Source organism: Petromyzon marinus, chromosome 20 (assembly GCF_048934315.1).
Source record: "Petromyzon marinus isolate PM22_M1 ecotype Great Lakes invasive population chromosome 20, UKy_Petmar_22M1.pri1.0, whole genome shotgun sequence".
Taxonomy (NCBI): domain Eukaryota; kingdom Metazoa; phylum Chordata; class Hyperoartia; order Petromyzontiformes; family Petromyzontidae; genus Petromyzon; species Petromyzon marinus.
In genome coordinates, this window is record NC_133686.1 from 10540415 (window position 1) to 10559922 (window position 19508).

General features: G+C 41.3%; 1 protein-coding gene across 9 annotated transcripts in view; it reads left to right on the forward strand.

The window, feature by feature from the left end:
* The window catches only part of RBM39 (RNA binding motif protein 39), a 28959-nt gene extending 11652 nt beyond the window's left edge, over positions 1-17307 (forward strand). For all 9 annotated transcript variants that reach the window (XM_076068314.1, XM_076068317.1, XM_076068318.1 and 6 more), the window contains 9 exons: positions 515-667; positions 4287-4427; positions 4559-4624; positions 5834-6059; positions 7521-7613; positions 9097-9175; positions 9513-9618; positions 9833-9911; positions 13904-17307. In XM_076068314.1, the coding sequence (XP_075924429.1) occupies positions 515-667; positions 4287-4427; positions 4559-4624; positions 5834-6059; positions 7521-7613; positions 9097-9175; positions 9513-9618; positions 9833-9911; positions 13904-14004 (1044 nt within the window). In that variant the 3' untranslated portion in view covers positions 14005-17307. The remainder of the gene's footprint in view (positions 1-514; positions 668-4286; positions 4428-4558; positions 4625-5833; positions 6060-7520; positions 7614-9096; positions 9176-9512; positions 9619-9832; positions 9912-13903) is intronic.
* The last annotated feature ends 2201 nt before the right edge of the window (positions 17308-19508 follow it).

Here is a 19508-nt window from a genome sequence, read left to right on the forward strand (position 1 = left end):
GACATTGTTAAACTGCACCAATTCGGCAGTCATGTGGATTACGATGCTTGGGTACATATATATTATAGTGTGCGGAAGACTCAATTGTGCTTCATGGAAATCATATACTCATGTTACATATTAACTAATGCAATCAACAAAACTACAAAAGAGATTGATTTTTTAAAATGATACATATAATAAAAGTGGATGCAAAAAGAATGAATATTATAATTGCAAATAATTTAATTACTTATGGGCAGGAGGGTGAATAGTTACATGCCTAATATTAACATTAACGTCAGGCCTCTTGGAACGTAATTTCCTCTTAATTTTTGACAAGTAGCTGCATCCAGTAGTGGAAAGATTATGGCTGATGAACAGTAATGACAACCCGCCAGAGATACTTGTTTAAAGCAGAGCGTAGCAATCAAATACCTTACAGCTTAATCTCTTCCTACTTGGGCTGTGCACACTCGCCATGGATTAAAGATGAATGTGCATGGCGACCATTGGCCTTCGTGCTGCCCTTCAGGTGCGCGACGTGCGCCTCATCTCGGACCGCAACTCGCGCCGCTCCAAGGGCATCGCGTACATCGAATTTGTGGATCTTGACTCGGTGCCACTGGCAATCGGGCTCACGGGACAGAGGCTGCTGGGCGTGCCCATCATCGTGCAGGCATCGCAGGTATTTACACATACCCGCCACACATGCACTTGCGCATACCTGCATGCGTTTACACGTGAATGCATATACACATCGAAGTACACTTGCAATAGACCCAACACTGCTGCAATGCGCACACAACACATACACCTGCACATAATTGCATGTGTTCTCACCTGTTTGACCTTTAGTCGAATGCCTATATCATTCATCTGATTAAGGAGACATTGAATAAGCTTTGCTTGCTTTTCTTTGTCAAAGCCCTCTTAAACTTTGAATTATGGCTACTATACACACATTTGTCCTCCGATCACTGTTATATCTAAGGTGGAGCACCCCACTCCACTTGATATAATTTAATGTAAAGCAGTTGGGTTGATTGATCCCAGCACTGGCTGGATCATCACTGGTCACTAGCTTACCGGCAGTCAGTCACCTCCTTGTTACTCTCCTATCTGTACTACCATATTTACTGTTCCCATGAACTTCACTCATCAATTGCTCCATCCATGTTAAGGTCTACCAGACTGACTTTTGTCTCATCCATGCTATGTTCAATACCATACTGCAAGGCAAATATTTTATTCTGATTCTTTCCTTGCACTGATTGACTTTGCAATTCTAAAAGCTTTTTTCAATTATTAATTCCTATTACACCTTCAGTATTGATGTTTATTGCTGAGCTGTTGATATTTTGGGCCTTTCGACCTGTGATAGATTAAAACAAAGTTGATGCACTACTGAGTGTTTTAAGCCGCCTGGCATGTGCTGCAATCTCTGGTTGCTGGAGGGTGGTCGTCAACTGCCCAGTTCATGAGCCCCCCTCAACAAATACATTCATGCACACATTCGCTTAATTAATGTACAATGGCAGTACCTTCTTTAACAACAACAGAACCCTCGTGCATGTCGAGGCCTTACTGTTTGTGTGCGTATATAAGCGGTAGTGTAGTGGATAGCGCGCTGCGCTATGAACCCAGCAACCCAAGTTTGATTCTCGCTTATGGCCAACACCAGTGACGATTATTTTAACTGGTCCTGGGGCTCCGCTAGTTAGACTCGGCCTCAAATGAGTACCTGATGCGGTATGTGTAATCGTCACTAGGGAGACAAAGGCGGTCGGGTGTGGTCTGGCCATCCACCGCCTTGTGTGCCGTGCCAGCCTTCATAGGTGTTCGCTAGCAGCACTTGCCCCCAACAATCTGTTAATGCTATATGGGGAATCTTTGTTTTTGTATATAACCCTAACCCAAATTATTACACAACTAGCTGTCTTTGTCTCCCCATTGCTGATGAAGTGGAGATATAGAGAAGGTTCACATACTACGTGTCAGTCTTTCCTGTGGCTTGCAATCATATGCATGTTACCCAGATGAAGAATAATGCATAAAACTGCACCACTGATTTTACATAAATTACGACATGATGAGCACTCGATCAAGCGCATAATAATGCTACATCTTATTCTTAGTTTTTTCGGTAAAGTCACGTTGAAGAGAAACAACAAAATAACAAAATATATATAAAACAATAAAAAATTCTCACGACGTTTCGACCATAACTCAAACGGTCATCATCAGGTGTGTCGGTTTGCATAAATTTATTTTGAAAACGGCATATTTATTTATATATATAAAAAAATAACGTTTGCGTCACGCGCAACGATGGCAGTTTGCCAGGACTAGTCCATCTATTTTTTGAAAAGAGGAGGGGGGAGACGAAATTTGTTTTTATGTATGCTGTCTGAAAGGCACTGTAAGCGTGAACAATCAATCAAGAACTGAAATGATTTATCAAATCTTTCCAATGATTGCTAAGATAGAATCCATCTTCTCGGTTGAAATTGTCTCTGTGTTTGTATATGTGGATAGCCTCATGAACGAATCTCTCATGGAAGCCAGATGGCTTACAAAGAACCTCCGTCTTGGAAAAGTCAATGGCATGTGAGCCTACTGAATTAGAACAATGATCTGCTACGGCCGAGGTGTTGGTCCTACCGTGTTTAAGGTCTGCTTTATGTTCACGAATGCGGTCCGAGATATGGCGTTTGGTTTCTCCAATGTAACTACTACCACAGAGGCAACTTAGTTTGTAGACACCAGGGTATTGTATGTCCGGAATCACAATTCCGGACAATGTGATTCCGGACATACAATACCCTGGTGTCTACAAACTAAGTTGCCTCTGTGGTAGTAGTTACATTGGAGAAACCAAACGCCATATCTCGGACCGCATTCGTGAACATAAAGCAGACCTTAAACACGGTAGGACCAACACCTCGGCCGTAGCAGATCATTGTTCTAATTCAGTAGGCTCACATGCCATTGACTTTTCCAAGACGGAGGTTCTTTGTAAGCCATCTGGCTTCCATGAGAGATTCGTTCATGAGGCTATCCACATATACAAACACAGAGACAATTTCAACCGAGAAGATGGATTCTATCTTAGCAATCATTGGAAAGATTTGATAAATCATTTCAGTTCTTGATTGATTGTTCACGCTTACAGTGCCTTTCAGACAGCATACATAAAAACAAATTTCGTCTCCCCCCTCCTCTTTTCAAAAAATAGATGGACTAGTCCTGGCAAACTGCCATCGTTGCGCGTGACGCAAACGTTATTTTTTTATATATATAAATAAATATGCCGTTTTCAAAATAAATTTATGCAAACCGACACACCTGATGATGACCGTTTGAGTTATGGTCGAAACGTCGTGAGAATTTTTTATTGTTTTATATATATTTTGTTATTTTGTTGTTTCTCTTCAACGTGACTTTACCGAAAAAACTAAGAATATGAATTACTGCAGTCACGAAAGCTTTAAATCAAAATTTAATGCTACATCTGTTATTTAAAGGCTTGGTCAAATGACACCAAAAGTAGTGCTGGGATGTCTTTTGACTGCCTATTTAACAATGTCATGTTAGACGGTTGTCAGAGTTGCTTTAGTGATTCCTAATCTCACCATTCGATAACACTGAAAACTAAATCTTGAAAGTTGTTTTGTAGTTTAGTCCAATTTAATTGCCAGCAATTTGTTTATCAATATAGCTCTCATGCATTTTAATTTTATAGGCATGAACCCCCTCTCTCAAACACACTGGCTACTCTATCATCAGCTGTGCCATTTGTTAACATTAATAGGTAAATATATAGCTGAAGCAAAATAGTATTTGATAAAAAAAAAATATTTTGAAGCTACACACCTAAATGAAATTGATTCCAGACCTGAAGATTATGCTCCGGCATTGTTCTTACTTTTTAATATTACTCTGTGTCTTTATTAATTAAAGTTTTAAAAATTGTACTATGTCTTTATTATACACAAAGTAATTGACACTGCAACAGGTGCCCAAAAACCATAGGCAAGAAGATTTAAAACAGTAGTTTCCTAAAATCTTTGAAAAATTGGAACAATCAATAATGGTGTATAAAATACTTAGCACTTGTCCTGAGGCTCAAAGGAGATGCTGACATTTGAATAAGACTATTTAAAAAACATCTCACAAGCATTCATTTTTTTAATTTGGGTGCCATGCATTCTTGATTATATTTCCAAATCTTAAAAATCTTTTTTTGATAACACTCACCACTGGAACTATTGGAGGCGTGGACAAACTCTGTGCTCTGACCACAGGCTGAAAAGAATCGTGCCGCAGCTGCTGCTGCTGCCAACCTTCAGAAACTGGCATCGGGGCCCATGCGCCTGTACGTGGGCTCCCTTCACTTCAATATCACCGAGGCCATGCTCATGGGCATCTTCGAGCCATTCGGGAAGGTATGCTGTTCATCCTACTGTTGCCCCCTTGTAATATTTTAATTGCATTTTTATATTTTGTGCCGTTGTTTATGATGTTCTCCATGAAGATGACTGATTTGGTTTCACTCCTCCTTGGCCTTGCCTTACAGATTGATAACATCCAACTGATGATGGACCCCGAGACTGGCAGGTCCAAGGGCTTTGGATTCATAACGGTAATTTACGCACATCGCTATGAAGCTTTGTCCTTGTTGTGGGGATTTTGTTTGCTCAATCTTGTGTGTGCGTAAGTGGAATTGTATTGTCAAGGTAGCGCATGTGAGAGCATGGTGATGAGGGTCGTGTGTGAGCGGTTCGAGTAATGGTTCGTTCGCTGTACTGTGATCTTTGCTTTTGATAATTATCACGCTATGCATGGCTGATTATAATCTATGCATGGCTGATTATAATCAGCCATGCATAGCGTGAGTGGCAAGAGCTATCTGAACTTGTCTTTGGCACCATTTACTTTGGCTTAACCTTAATTGAGGATCTGTTGTGGTTGTGTGAACATCAGTACTGTTTTATTTTGTTTCTAACTCCGTGACTTTGCCGAAAGAACCAAAGAGTATGGATTCCTGCGGTCACGGAAGCTTCAAATCAAGATCAGTACTGTTGAGGAAATGGGGTTGCTGACTTGTTAATATTCTAACGTTCTGGCCTTAATGTGTACTCAGTCACAGCAATTACTTTCCCCTGAGGTCTATAAAGCTAAAAGGGGGGTAATTATATGTATGTGAGGTAATATTGTCTTGGGGATGCAGTAATTTTAGCGATGTGAAAAGTAGAAACTAAAAGTTCCAATCCTAGTGTCAGTTGACTTGGCCTTCTTCAGTCTGGACTTATAAAAATAAGTTCTGTTCCGTGGAAAGGCGATAAAATATGCCGAGTTTACGTACAGTGTCTTAATATGGCATGATCATACAATATTAGAAAAAAGTTTTCATGGATGGCTGGCTTGCTTGCTGGGTGGCGGGCAGGGCAGTGCTGGACGGAGAGGCAGATTGGAGGGACAGATGGAGGGAAAGGAAGGATGGATGATCACTTTCAAAGGATGTACAGATTGCTAGGATGAATACATTTTAACTTTAATTAAGCTACATATACATTCCATTCAATTACACACCACTATAATCAGGATGCTACTCTACAAACAATTCCTAAATCACAGAACATGATGCCAGTTGTGGCCTTGAGACAATTCCATTTTGGAAAATTGTCAGTCTCTCAATTATTATGAAAAGAAACTTGGAAAGTTTTATTCAAATTAGTGGAGTTATTTCTCCTCTTAATGGAAACCCAGGGAATGTTTATTGGTCCCTTAGCGTGTAGCTCTGCGTGCCGTGTGTGCTGTGGTGACGCTTGTGCTTGCGTGTGCTGTGCAGTTTTCGAGCGCCGACTGCGCCAAGAAGGCGCTTGAGCAGCTGAACGGCTTTGAGCTAGCCGGGCGACCCATGAAGGTGAACTACGTGTCGGACCACTCGGATGTCATCATCAGCGTTGGCAGCGGCCGAGGTGGTTCATCCTTCCTGGACAACGACGAGCTCGAGAGGACGGGCATCGATCTCACCAACACGGGCCGCCTGCAGCTCATGGCCAAGCTGGCTGAGGGTGGGTGGTGGCAATGGACATGGGTTCACCGTGCCTGGGCATTCTGGAGTGACTAGGTTGAATCTGAAGGTTGGGGCATGGTGTGGAAGTTTAGGGACGTGTGTAATCTGCACAGGGTGCCGCAGTGGCGAGATGTTAACTACCTCACCTTGTATGCAGGAGATCGTGGATTCGATCCCAACACTGACGCTTGTATATTTGGAGTTTCCATGTTCTCCCCGTGGTCATGTGATTTTTCTCTTGGTCCTCTGGTTTTTCCGTCCACGTTTAGAAACATGCGTTAAGATTATTTGGCTAATATAAATGTCCACATGATAAGCCACTTTGTTGTGTTGAGCTATTATTTCTGGCCAGGTCGCTTCTGAAAAAGAACGATGTAGCTCAGTGGGCCTTACCTGGTAAAACTACAAATTGTTTAGTGTAGGCCATAGTTGAAGGGTGTTGAGATATGTAGCTGACTGTAGTCGTGCAGCTTTGGAGGCAACTGTTGGTGGGTCATACACTGTAGGGTTTGAGACTCGAACTTTCTGGGCTGCGAGACAATCAAGAGGCCACAGTACATCAAGTAGGTTCGTGAAGTTGCCTGCGGACTTTTAAGTGGTATCTCCCCCTATATCAGTTTGCTTCTTTCATGGCCAAATATCCAAATACAGAGCCTCCTAAAATGGTTTTAAGACTCAAACAGGCTCAATTAATGACACTTGTGTATTATTTTTGTTGAGGGACATCAGTGGATGATAGTTGAGAGATTGTTTATATCACACTTGAAAGTTTTAACAAACTGGATCAGGGTAGAAGGTACCAAAGCATGTCTAGATTATGCTTGAAAGGACGTCTTTAGACTACAATTTGATGTTCTTTAGTAGCATGACAAGTGTCCAAGACACCATATGTGAGGGTTGAACATCACGAGGTTGAGATGTGGGTATTCTGACTCGGTGGTCAGAATTTTAGGCTCGGTCAAATTAAAACTTACGGGACCGACACTAGCAGTGTTGTGCATTCACGGTCCAAAAAACATCTAGCCACTGATGTTATTCAGCAGTGATATGGCCTAGCTGGGGGAGTGCATTTGCTGCTTATTGCAGAGGTTCATGATTTGAGTCCATTGCAGGTGTAATAACCTTAATCATTGTGGTGCTGTCTGTTTTACAGTGGACGTTAAGATCCCCTGAAGTCATTGACAGGAGTAGGTCATTGTGTGCCGGCGTCGGTGTCAAAAGTTGCCAAGGAAAAGAAATTGCCCACAAGTGACTGAATTGGGATTGTACAAAACAATCGCCCTCTACTGGTAGACTTAATGCCCCAGGTCACTCTTGCAAATTAGACTATCCTGGTCTCTTGAGTTCTCACTTGCTTAAAGTCTGTCAACTTAAACGTTCTATATTTTTCAATCACTGATCTATTACCCCCAAACATTGGGCCTCGGCCCCTAAAATTGTCTTCATGTTGTGTTTACAGGTTCTGGGCTCACTATACCACCCGTAGCGCAGCAGGCTCTGCAGATGAATGGAGCCATTCCCCTGGAAGCATTAATGCCCTCCCTAGCTGCATGTAAGTGTATTTTGTGTTGTAGGGCAATGGTGGGCAGATGGGTGTATCATGTACACCAGTGTTCTTGAAATCTGCCGGTCCATGGGCCAGGTGTGCCACTGCAAAGGTCTCTTAGAGAAGCCCACCAGGCTGCGGTCTACTGAAAGATATGGCTCACCAAGAGATAACGAGATGCAGATTAGTGGTATGAGAGGAGATATACAAGATAAAGACTAGATAACTGTTGACAATGAATGAAGATTCGTGACACTGATGTCAAAATATCAAGTGACATGACAAAGTGGCCCACAAACATGTGCTAGTTTTATATTGTGGCCCACTAATTGAACAACCCTTATTTTTAGTATATTCACCGGGCATGTAGCGATTCACAAATCTAAAGTCGGTTCTTGTGCTCATTTATAATGTGTACAAATATATTTTCAATTCGAGTGCATTTTTTGTAAATGTTTCTTTAAGGCTAATGGTAAGAATGAATGAAGAAATAAAACCAAGAGTGAAGAAAATACACACGAGACACGTAACAGACGGGAATGAGAATACAAAGAACGACAGTACAAACGTGACAAGGCAGAGAATTAGATGATACAAAATAGTCCATGCAGTAGATGAGTCTGTAGGTGGGGCAAAAGATAGAACACGCTTATGGAGAAGACGTAAAAAAGATGGTATAGGCGAGACGGCACAAGTGAGGCATGTGAAGAAGACAAAATAGTTAATGTTTAAATTGAATCGTGCCAGTTGATCGTACCGCTTTGTGGGGGACGGTGATGAGTACCTGCAGTTGACTAGCTTGCCACTGAGCAAGTTGGCACGGACAACATGCGTTCTCATCACTACCACATGCCAAATCCTATTGGGGCAATTAGTATCACCAAAATGCTAAATCTGCACAAAGTCCGAGAAAGTCTCCCTGCTATATTACAAGGGATGGGGCAGTGCTCATTTCCATTGGCGGCCCTTTGGTGGCAATTCTATTTATCGTAGCAGGAGCCTGTCTTTCGATAAGACAACTACTGTTGGTTTCCCACAGAGTTGTATGCATTTTATCAATTCTGGAGAGATGATGGGCTGAGTCGACTACCAACCAGGATCCGAACTCGCGACCTTCCAATTGTGAGTGGAGCGCTCATCAAGCGGATTTAAATTCATCTGTGACATTGGCAAGAGCAAGATATTGTTTATTGGTGCCTACTATCCATATCTAAATTACAAATAGCCGCAAGTAAATATTATTGGATTTCCAATTTTATTTTCATTCCCGTCTAAGTGCTGTTTAGTCATAGATAAGTTTACAAAATTGATAAGATGGTAAAAAGTGAATTCTGCCCCTTAAAATAATTACTGGCAAGGTTTGGTTAAAATGTGGTGTAATATGAGGACAATATAATAAATTATTACCTTGCTATCACTGTCGTAAAAACAATAGTGTGTTGTGAGATTGACTGACAACTAAATGACAAACCCACTTTTTTTTGTTCAGCCATGAACCCAACCTTCACCATGTCTCCAACCATCGCCACTCAGTGCTTCCAACTCTCCAACATGTTCAATCCACAGTCGTGAGTGATACCTTCCACATGCACCACAGTCACACCTTGTTACTTGTCCCCGTACTGATCTACAACTCGGCCAACGTTGCTTAAGATCTTTTTACACAACTATTTAAAGTGTTGGGAAAGGTATGGCCCATATTAAACCACTCGTGGAAATGTTATTGGCCTTTGGTTTGAGCTGTACCATAGGAACAAGGTCAGATTCAAGACCCCATCACGGTTGGCACTGCCACTCCTTGCCATTGTCAGATTTCTTAGCTATTGAAAAACGACACCTGACTTTTCTCAAGGTCATTGGTGGCAGGGGTGGTGGTGGTGGTAATGTCATCTGTCTGCTGTACAGGGAGGTGAATTCCAGCTGGGTGCAAGAGATCCGGGATGACGTTGTGGAGGAGTGCAACAAGCACGGGGGCGTGGTGCACATCTACGTCGACCAGAATTCAGCCGAGGTGTGTGCGGGAGGGGGGGGGCATATCAGCTCTTTCGGCAGAAGCCTAAGTCCTGATGCATTTTTCCCCTTGTTTTCGTCAAAATCGTATCGACGTCTCCACCGACAAGGCGATGTGTACCGTTTGTGAAGTGGCACAATGACTTAGACCCAACTCTTGGGCTATAATTTGTGAGAGAAAAAAATGTGACATGCCCCTACCGTTGTCATTGCAGGGCCATGTGTATGTGAAATGTCCCAACATACCCGTCGCACTTGCTGCTGTCAACTCTCTTCACGGTCGCTGGTTTGCAGGTTGGTTTTCTCTTTCACGAATATATATTCCGTATATTTAAGATGTTCATACTAAAATATTGGGTGAAGATAGCCAATGGAGATGAGCATAGACCAACACTAATTTGAACATGGGAACAACAAACTTTTAAGTGTTTGTCTTGACTGTAAAAGCAAAACATCCAAAAGAAAAGCTTTGATCTTATAGATACCAACGTTAACTTCTGCGCTTCCTAGCTTGTCCGACACAAATCTAAAGTTTATAGTAAAGACAATCTTAAACATCACAGGAAGGAGCATTTCATTGAAAATATTTCAAACTAGCTGAAGTTGCTGCGAAAAAGGTCTTTGCCTCACCACCCTCATAGAAGTTGTTTTTCCGTAAACGGTAAACTGGCACAGCAATGATTGACCTCCCCCCCACTGCCGATGACACCGTTTGGCGTCCTGGCCTGCTGCTGAAGATGGCCAAAATCATGAGATGCCGTTATACTGTAAAACTAATCGATGCGATGCTTGGCTACCATACTTTCAGGGTACCATCTCGTTTATCAATACAGCTGCAAGACAATTATTAACAATGGCTTTCCATCAATGCTCAGTACGAGCAACATCACTTTATCATATGTGTGACCTTGCTATGTATATTATCTCGCAAGGTCATATACAGGCAATGATTTACGAAAGGGATGCGTTCTTCATAAATCTCACGTAAAACGAAATTTTATATATCGGAATGGCTTTTCCCAGTAATTTAATATAAAAAAGTAGGAATGTGTCTATATCACTTTTCACAATACAAAAATAATATTAACAAATAGTAAAACTATTGAATAATTATATTCTATGTTTCTTTCGGTAAAATCACGTAGATATAAAAAATAACAATTAAAATATAAAAATAAAGTGACTAAAAATATCACGACGTTTCTATCGCAACACAAGCGGTCGTCATCAGGAACAGGGAGGTTAGCCTCTGAGGGCAAGCTGTTTATAAAGGTTCAGAGATGGGCGGGGCAGCTAATGTTAATGTGGGAGAGGTCTCCGACACCGGCAGTAGATCTACACCAATCAAAGAGCTGTTTATAAAGGTTCAGAGATGGGCGGGGCAGCTAATGTTAATGTAGGAGAGGGCTCCGACACCAGCAGTAGGTCTACACCAATCAAAGAATTGCACCTCGCTCCACACACCCACAATGCTGACGGTGGAGGTTGACAAGAAAACACAAATCAAAAGTGGTTGATGACATTTCCAGTGATGTCTGCGTCTATAACCTTCCTCTCGGTTGAAATTGTCTTTGTGTCTGTATATATGGATGGCTTCATGAACGAATCTTCGTTCATAGCCAGTAGGCTTGCAAGGTACAATCGTCTTAGAGAAATCAATTTCGTGCAAGCCAGCCGCATTAAAATAATGATCAGCCACAGCAGAAGTATTGGTCCTACCGTGTTTCAAATCTGCCTTATGTTCACGGACACGGTTCGAGACATGTCGCTTAGTTTCCCCAATGTAACTGCTGCCACAGATACAGCTTAGTTTGCAGACGCCGTGATATTGCATGTCAGGAATCTTGTCATTGAATAATTAGTTAAAAACAACAAAATTCACCTTTTTCAGGGAAGTCACCAAAAGATATGCATTTTGAAATGACTGGAAAGGTGATGGAGCCATTACTGTTGCATCCATCCACGATGCTATCGATGCTATCGTTGATGGATGGTGCAGCCCCCCCTGGGTGCTTGTTTGATCTCACGGCACGTGCCACGTAAAATTTAGTTCTCTTGGAAATTCGATGTCGTTCATTGAAAAGCGTCCATAAGTTGTCAATTGCATTAACACGGAATTTCGGAAATCGAGCGATGCCTATATGCAGATCACATAGCCCTTGCTGCGTCGGGGCACAAACTGAAAACATTGCCACTGATCTAATGTTATTGGAGGCATATTTCCTTGCTGGAGACTCCAACCAAATCCCTCCCCAAGTACACAGGCACGTTCCACCTGAATAAGCATGCAGCATATTCCACCCTTGATGTGTCCTATGGTAGCATAGTGCCATTCTGAGATATCTAGTGGTGATCGTGAATAGAAGAAGCCTTTCCTGAGCCCCAATATATAACATCTGTAAATATAGATTTGAAGGTTTCGTGACTGCAAGGATTCATACTCTTTAGTTTTTTCGGTCAAGTCACGTAGGTAAAATACAAATAAAATAAATAAAAACAGCTAAATTAAATCACGACGTTTCGGAGGCAACACAAGCTTCCGTCTTCAGGTGGAACAGTCACAGCAGAATCGCTGTACCAAGTGGGGAGCTCTGGAGACGTTATATACAGGTTAAGAGGTGGGAGGAGCCAGAAAGGGACGTGGGTGGGGGGGAGGGCTGCGTTAAGCCGACTTTTGTTATGCTGCAGGGGGTTCGGGGGAAGAGATGCACAAGTACATACAACCCACTGAAAGCAATGGAAATGGCTGTACGATTATAATGTCAAACTTTAGCTGCCTTATAATTGTACAGGGTTGTATGTACTCGTGCGTCTCTTACCCCGAACCCCCTGCAGAATAATAAAAGGCTGCTTAACTCAGCCCCCCACGCACGTCCCTTTCTGGCTCCTCCCCTCCTCTTAACCTGTATATAATCCCGGTCGTCTCAAGAGCTCCCCACTTGGTACAGCGATTCTTCTGTGACTGTTCCACCTGAAGACGGAAGCTTGTGTTGCCTCCGAAACGTCGTGATTTAATTTAGTTGTATTTATTTTATTTTGTAGACGTGGCTTTACCGGAAAAAAAAACAGTATCTGTAAATATACTAAATTAAGAATTTCTGTTTACTCAGAATCTTGCAGAAACAGCCTGGGGTGCCTCCGATGATGTGGTGTGAACTGTTGCCTTATCCCTGATCTATTCAGTGGCAGAGTATTGTGCTCCAGCTTGGTCTCTGGGAGCTTGAACACAACTTCGAGATGTACAATTGAATAACGCTATATGGACACCAATCCCCCCCGGCTCTCTGTTCTGGCGAACATTCTGCTACCAAATATTCCGGAGACGTGCAGGGGAGTTTACACGTTTTCTTACCAACAACAACCTATCCATCAACCAATACCTCAACAGTGTACCTCGCCATCATCTTAAGTCCCAAGATCCCCCTTTGCCATCCCAGATCCAGGAGAATGCTGGCAAACCAAGTGGAACAACATGGACATCCAGATTAAATACTTAATTTGAGGCCCAAAAATTGCACCACCTGCCTGTGACATTTTGCAATGGTGCAACCATCTCAACCACATCAGAACATTAACAGGCTGATGCACACATCTACTTCATACATGGAAAAAAAATACAAGTCACAGTGCGATCGTGGCCATGAAATCTACATTATGGTTAACATCTAGTTCCTGAACATAGCCATGTGCAGGGTGAGAATAGTTGAAAATAACGAGTTATGGTACATTGACGTCACTAGAGAATGTCTGACTAATGTCTTGCTTTTTTCACTGAGGAAACTTAAAATTTGTTGCAGACAACTTGGGACAGCCTCGGTGTGTCTGAAATGACAGCTATTTGTTTTTTTGATTCCATCTCGATTTAAAAGTGAATATTCCCTTAGAAGTTGTAGTCTATGATCAGTGTTTATTTTTGTGAAGCCAAGATCTGGATCTCAAGTATATTGTAGTAACCAGGCATTTAGCAATGCGTGTTATATTTGTCGATTAAAATACATTATTCTCACAATACGTGCCATTGAATCTTGCGTGTGAGGATAATTTATAATTCTTACAAATGTCACATTTAAGTTAATGTAGTGAACAATTCTGGATGAATAAGAAAAAAAAACTACAGGACTGTAAAAATAACACAAAAAAGAATACACTTCTGAATTGACTCGTGACCCAGAATCATGGAAAAATAAATATCTAGCTGGTAAATCATTAAATTGTACAGGTATGAACTCGCATCTTTTTATTTTGGGTTGTCTTCAACGGTGTCTTTTGCCCGTGGTTTTCTGCAGGTAAGATGATCACGGCAGCATACGTCCCTGTGCCCACCTATCACAACCTCTTCCCGGACTCCATGAACGCATTGCAGCTACTCACGCCCATGAGGAGATGAGGGCCCCCACCCCAGCAGCGTGTGGCCGTTGTGCCATCGCTCCGGCTTGATCCTTGTTGAGCGTCGGTCCGGCACACATGCCCTGTGCTGATTGCAAACACGATGATAGTTTTTTTGCATCTCTTACAGCAGACCAGAAGGGGCCTGCTTGACCCTTCTGCGATTGCACCCGAATCATTTTTTGAATGCCTCCTGAGGTCTGACATTTAGAATTCTTAAATATCGCCTTTTTTGTTAATTTTCAAACCAGTTTTAAAATCGATTGATTTACAATGCTAGGATAAATGTTAATTTTTTTTTTTATAAAAAAAACACTTGTTTCCTTTTATATCTGCATATGTTTGTACGATGTTTGAGTTTTGCTCTTGGTTCAGCTTGGCTTTATCTGTTATGGGAAGTTAAAAAAAGCGTAAATGTTAGGGCACAAGAAAATTACTGTAAGTCAATCAGGGACTAAAAATAGACAAAACATTTTGTGTCGGTGTCATCTATACTTACATACCCCTGTTTTATACTCCGGCAACAGTGTCATTTTGGTCAAATGTTTTGAAAGAGCTAAGTGAACTGTGTGAATATCCCCAAGGAAATATATATTTAACTCAGAGCCTCCATCACTGGATGACCGTCGGCTCCCTCAGCAGAAGTGGTCATGCATTGCAAGCTAGCAAGTTTTTTTTGCGACTTAGGCAAATTAGCAAGTTCATGTTACGCAGTCTCAAAGCACGATCGATATTCAAATTGGCCAACCATATTTTTTAATTCATAAATCTGAGCATGACTTTATATGCATATGAACCCTAAGCTCAAACGATTTACCTATAAGTTGAGCCAAAGAAGTAAACTTAAATTGAAAATAGTTTAAATTTTGATTTAAAGCTTTCGTGACTGCAGTAATTCATATTCTTAGTTCTTTTATTATTTTGTTGTTTCCCTTCAACGTGACTTTACCGAAAGAACTAAGAATATGAAAATAGTTTGTTCATTTGCTGCCTTCACCCAATTGTGAGCGACTGACATTTAAACATTTTGTGGTGAGGTCCAAATGGATTGGCATATATAAAATAACTAAAATATTTTAACTTGCGCAAAATGACAGGAAATTCAGAGTGTAAAGTTTCAGATGAGAAGGGGAGTATCTTTATTAAAACAATGGTGTGGTCACCGCACGTAGGAGGGCACAGCTCCCATAATGCCTTGCATGCATGCTTTTCATGTGACCACCACATTGCGTGTACAAGGCTCAACCTTATCCAGACCACCAGCTCACGAGCTGATTGTGTGGCTGTATTGTTGCAATGTGGTGGTCACATGACATGCATTCAAGCCAATTAGTTCTGAGCCTTTATGCTATTTAAGCATACTTTTGCATGTTCAATTATTTCCAGCATGCATGCTTATTCATGTTATGGGTTTTTTCACGTACAGAACTTGTTGGATTTTAATAAGAAGGGCGTCATGTTGTGCATAATTTAATGGTCATTTTATTTGCTTTACATTTAAATGTTTGATGGCTTCATGCCTCTTTTCCAAAATCTCCAAAGAAATACTAATTTTGTTGGCAACGGCTAGGGGTCTTTGTGTTCAATTTAGTTTGTCCATGGTTAAAGTGGGATGCTATATCACATTTGTAGTTGAGGTCTGAAGTTAAATTTCTGATAGCGTAAATGGTTTCACTGCAGCAAGTCCCATTGTGCATCAAATGCTGCCGGTGGGTAGATTGTGGGTGTTCTTTGCATTTACTCTTTGAAAGGAGGCCCATGGGTACCTTGTACAAGAAATGTACATTTTATTATGGTATTATTAGACTTAACCCGGGCTGTTGGGTATTTTGTCATATAATTTTGTAGATATTTAGAAGGTAAACTTCGACCTTACAATTTACTAGCAGTGTGACACCTTTCAAACCAGGAATAAATGGAGCAAAGAAACCTGCAACATTTCAGCATTGTCCAAAATCTGGAAGGATTAAGAAAAGCAATCCTTTCACTCTCCACTTGAAATTTTGTTAAGCAGATATCGACTTTGCAATACCACTTACTGTTTAACAGCTCTTTATGCGCCTTGGATTTGTACAATATGTAAATAAACGTTAGTTATGCCACGTAGTCTCTGATCGCTTCTCAAGCCTGGCAGATTGTTTTGATAAATTCCTTGAACCGTGTGCTTGGCTACTTTATCCTGGTGGGTCAGTTGAGATTACTTTTTTATAGTCTAACTTATGTCTGTTGTTATTAAGGTGTTAATTCAGGAGCCAAGTCGGGACAATACAACATGTTTAAATAATTAAATGTCGACAGATCGAGAATTTTAATACAGTAAACACTTCAAAGCTGGACAAGTGAGGAGCCATTCCAGTTATACATGTTGTTTGGTATACTGCAAATTAAACCATTTAAAAGCTACATTTCATTGCTTGCAATTAACATGTTAGACATTTAATTGACACTTAATATCCACAAAATATTTTTCAATTTCATAAAATGTTGAAACGGCTTAATCCAAGTAAATATCCCAATGAAGCAGAGGAAGGTGGCCGAGGTTCACTGGATGTGAAAATCCACGTAGAATTATTTTTCATGGGCTCGAAGCATTTATTTCGTTTGCAACATCAACTTCAATTTGAAAACTAAGAGCACGGTGTCCAAGGGCAAATCCATGAAATCTGTCCAAGTGGTATGTTATTTGGGAACTGCTTGTGTGCATGCTCACAATCGCCTAATGTTTATTTATTTTGGGTAACTTTCTAGCCTACCCTCAATCTGGCTTACTCATCTGGTGTTAAAAGGTTTCGCTTAACACTCAGTTGTTAGGTACCCCACCGAGATTCAAATACCAAATTTCATTTTCATATTTAAGGAATTATGGCACACCATCACATCACAATTCTAATTTGGGGGGGGGGGGGGGTTGATTCAGCCTTTCAACCCCTCTGGGGACCACTTGGTGAGAAGTCAACAGTCTACCAGCAGGCTAGGCCTTGCGATAGAAGTGTGGAATATCCACCACTGGCTTGGCTAAAAGGGAGGCGAGTGCCACCCTCTGCCCATTTGAAGAGGGAGACACTGGTGTTTAGTACACAGTGTGGAAACCCTTTCAAATATACATGGGTGAAATAAAAAGACAATACTTTTTTTTAAATATTAAACCTATGTTACATTGTATGCATTGTTTTTGAAATAAATGTTTGAGAAATTGCTTATTCTGGGTAAAGTGACAAATAATGCACGTTTGGATCCAATGTATTTTCTGAATTCCAACTGGTTGTAGGTGTTAGGTAAACGTGTATTAAAGCGGCCCATGCTATTTTGTTTGTAGATGTATCATTGATGTCCTGCCTGGAGCTTTCCAAGTAAACAGACCACATGTTACTGTTTGCACATTGGGAAGGTCAATAAATAGGGTTACCGACACAAAGGTTGGAGAGTTTAATTTAGGCTCAGCTCAAAAGTGAGCCGTGACTGGAATTTGAACATGATATCCAGCACATGTTCAAACATAGGGTGGATTGTATGCAGGGTTGGTAGACCATGTAGAGTTTATCATACGTGACGCTCCACACCTATAGGATTAGGTGACGGCACAGAAAAATGTACTCATCTGCTTGGTTGAGTTTATCTCGATACTCCAATTACTTGTGATTTTTAAAAAAACTATTTGAAAAGATGTCACCTGGAACCGGGATGTAAAGAGGAAAAAATGTATACCTTGAGTAACTTGAAGTGGATTTTAATCAAATTGATGAGGCTAATGAGAGCCTGTTGGATCCATACTCTTTGGTTCTTTCGGTAAAGTCACGTCGCCTGTTGGATCATTTGAAAAACTAAACTTGCTCAAGCGACATACAAGTGCACTTGAAAGTTTTTAATTGGTGCATATTACCTGCTATGGCAATGGATCAGAAACATGGTGAGGGGTGGAAATGGAACAATGGTAGCAGCATACAAAGAACCATGAAGAGACGAATGATGAGAAACACATTACAGACACGAGGTAGTCTTTTAACAAAAGTCTGAGCTTGGTAGGACACAAAGATAGTTTGACAAGACTGGTGATGGAATGGATAAAATTATAAAAAGGCTGGCCATTGCGGAGATGTAATCATAAGATCAGCTAATGCGCAGAAGCAATATATTGTGAAATCACAGGACCATGACAGATGGCAACAACATGGAGAGGCTTTCACATAGAACTGGGCAGATCATGACCAGCGACCAAACCATGGATCCAAACCTGCCATCTTGGTGGGACTTGCTTCATTGGATTCAAAGGTTGAAGGCTTCCTGCTCAAATGAGCACCGAGTGGTGCCCATATCCATAGGTGGCCCTGAACCACGATTTAATTCCACATGGCAGGGATCAGTTTATTTAAAACATAACTGGGTCAAATTTTGATTTAAAGCTTTCGTGACTGCAGGGATTAATATTCTTGGTTCTTTCGGTAAAGTCACGTAGAAGGGAAACAAAATATAAAAAATAAAATTCTCACGACGTTTCGACTGCAACACAAGCAATCATCAGGTGTGAAAACCACAAGTAAATTTGAAAAAAGTGGCTGTTATTTTTAACGTTAGCACCACGGAGAGAGATGTGACAGTTTTTCAGATGGACGAGTCCAGCTATGTTCGGAAAAGAGGGGGGAGACAAAATAATGGATTCGGTCTGAAAGCCACCTTAAGCGTAATCAATCAATTAAGACCCGAAATGGTTTATCAAACCCTTCCAATAATTGCTAAGCCAGAATCCATCTCAGTTGAAATTGTCTGTTTGTATGTGGATAGCCTCATGAACGAATCTCTCATGGTAGCCAGATGGCTTGCAAAGAACCTCTGTCTTAGAGAAGTCAATGTCGTGTAAACCTACTGAATTGTAACAGTGATCTGCCACGGCCGAGGTGTTGGTCCTATGGTGTTTTAGGTCTGCTTTGTGTTCACGAATGCGGTCCAAGACATGTCGTTTGATTTCTCCAATGTAACTACTGCCACAGAGGCAACTTAGTTTGTAGACGCCAGGGTACTGTATGTCCGGAATCACTTATTTTACAGACAGAACCAGATCACGGATTTTATGTAATGTGTTGAATCGGACCTGGATCTTGTGTTTATTCAAGATTTTGGAAATCTCTTTTGTGATCCCCGCAATGTAGGGTAAAGTGATGCTTTTGAATGGCTCCTCAAGAGGGTCCTTCTTCATGGTTGGAGTGATAGCTTTGTGGATTGTGTAGTCGGAATAACCATTAGCCTTAAGAGCTTGGTGTACGTGCTTGAGTTCACTGGCTATATGTTCCTGGTCGGATATGCATTGGGCTCTATGGTGCAGAGTCCTGATGAGGGAATTCTTCTGGGATGGATGGTGGTGGGAATCCGATTTCAGGTAAGCATCTGTAAGGGTAGCTTTCCTGTAGACAGTGCCTCATTGAACCATCAGGTCTCTTTTTTTATTAGGAAATCTAAAAAAGGTAGCTTGCCATCTTTTTCGACTTCCATCTACGCTACTTTACCGAAAGA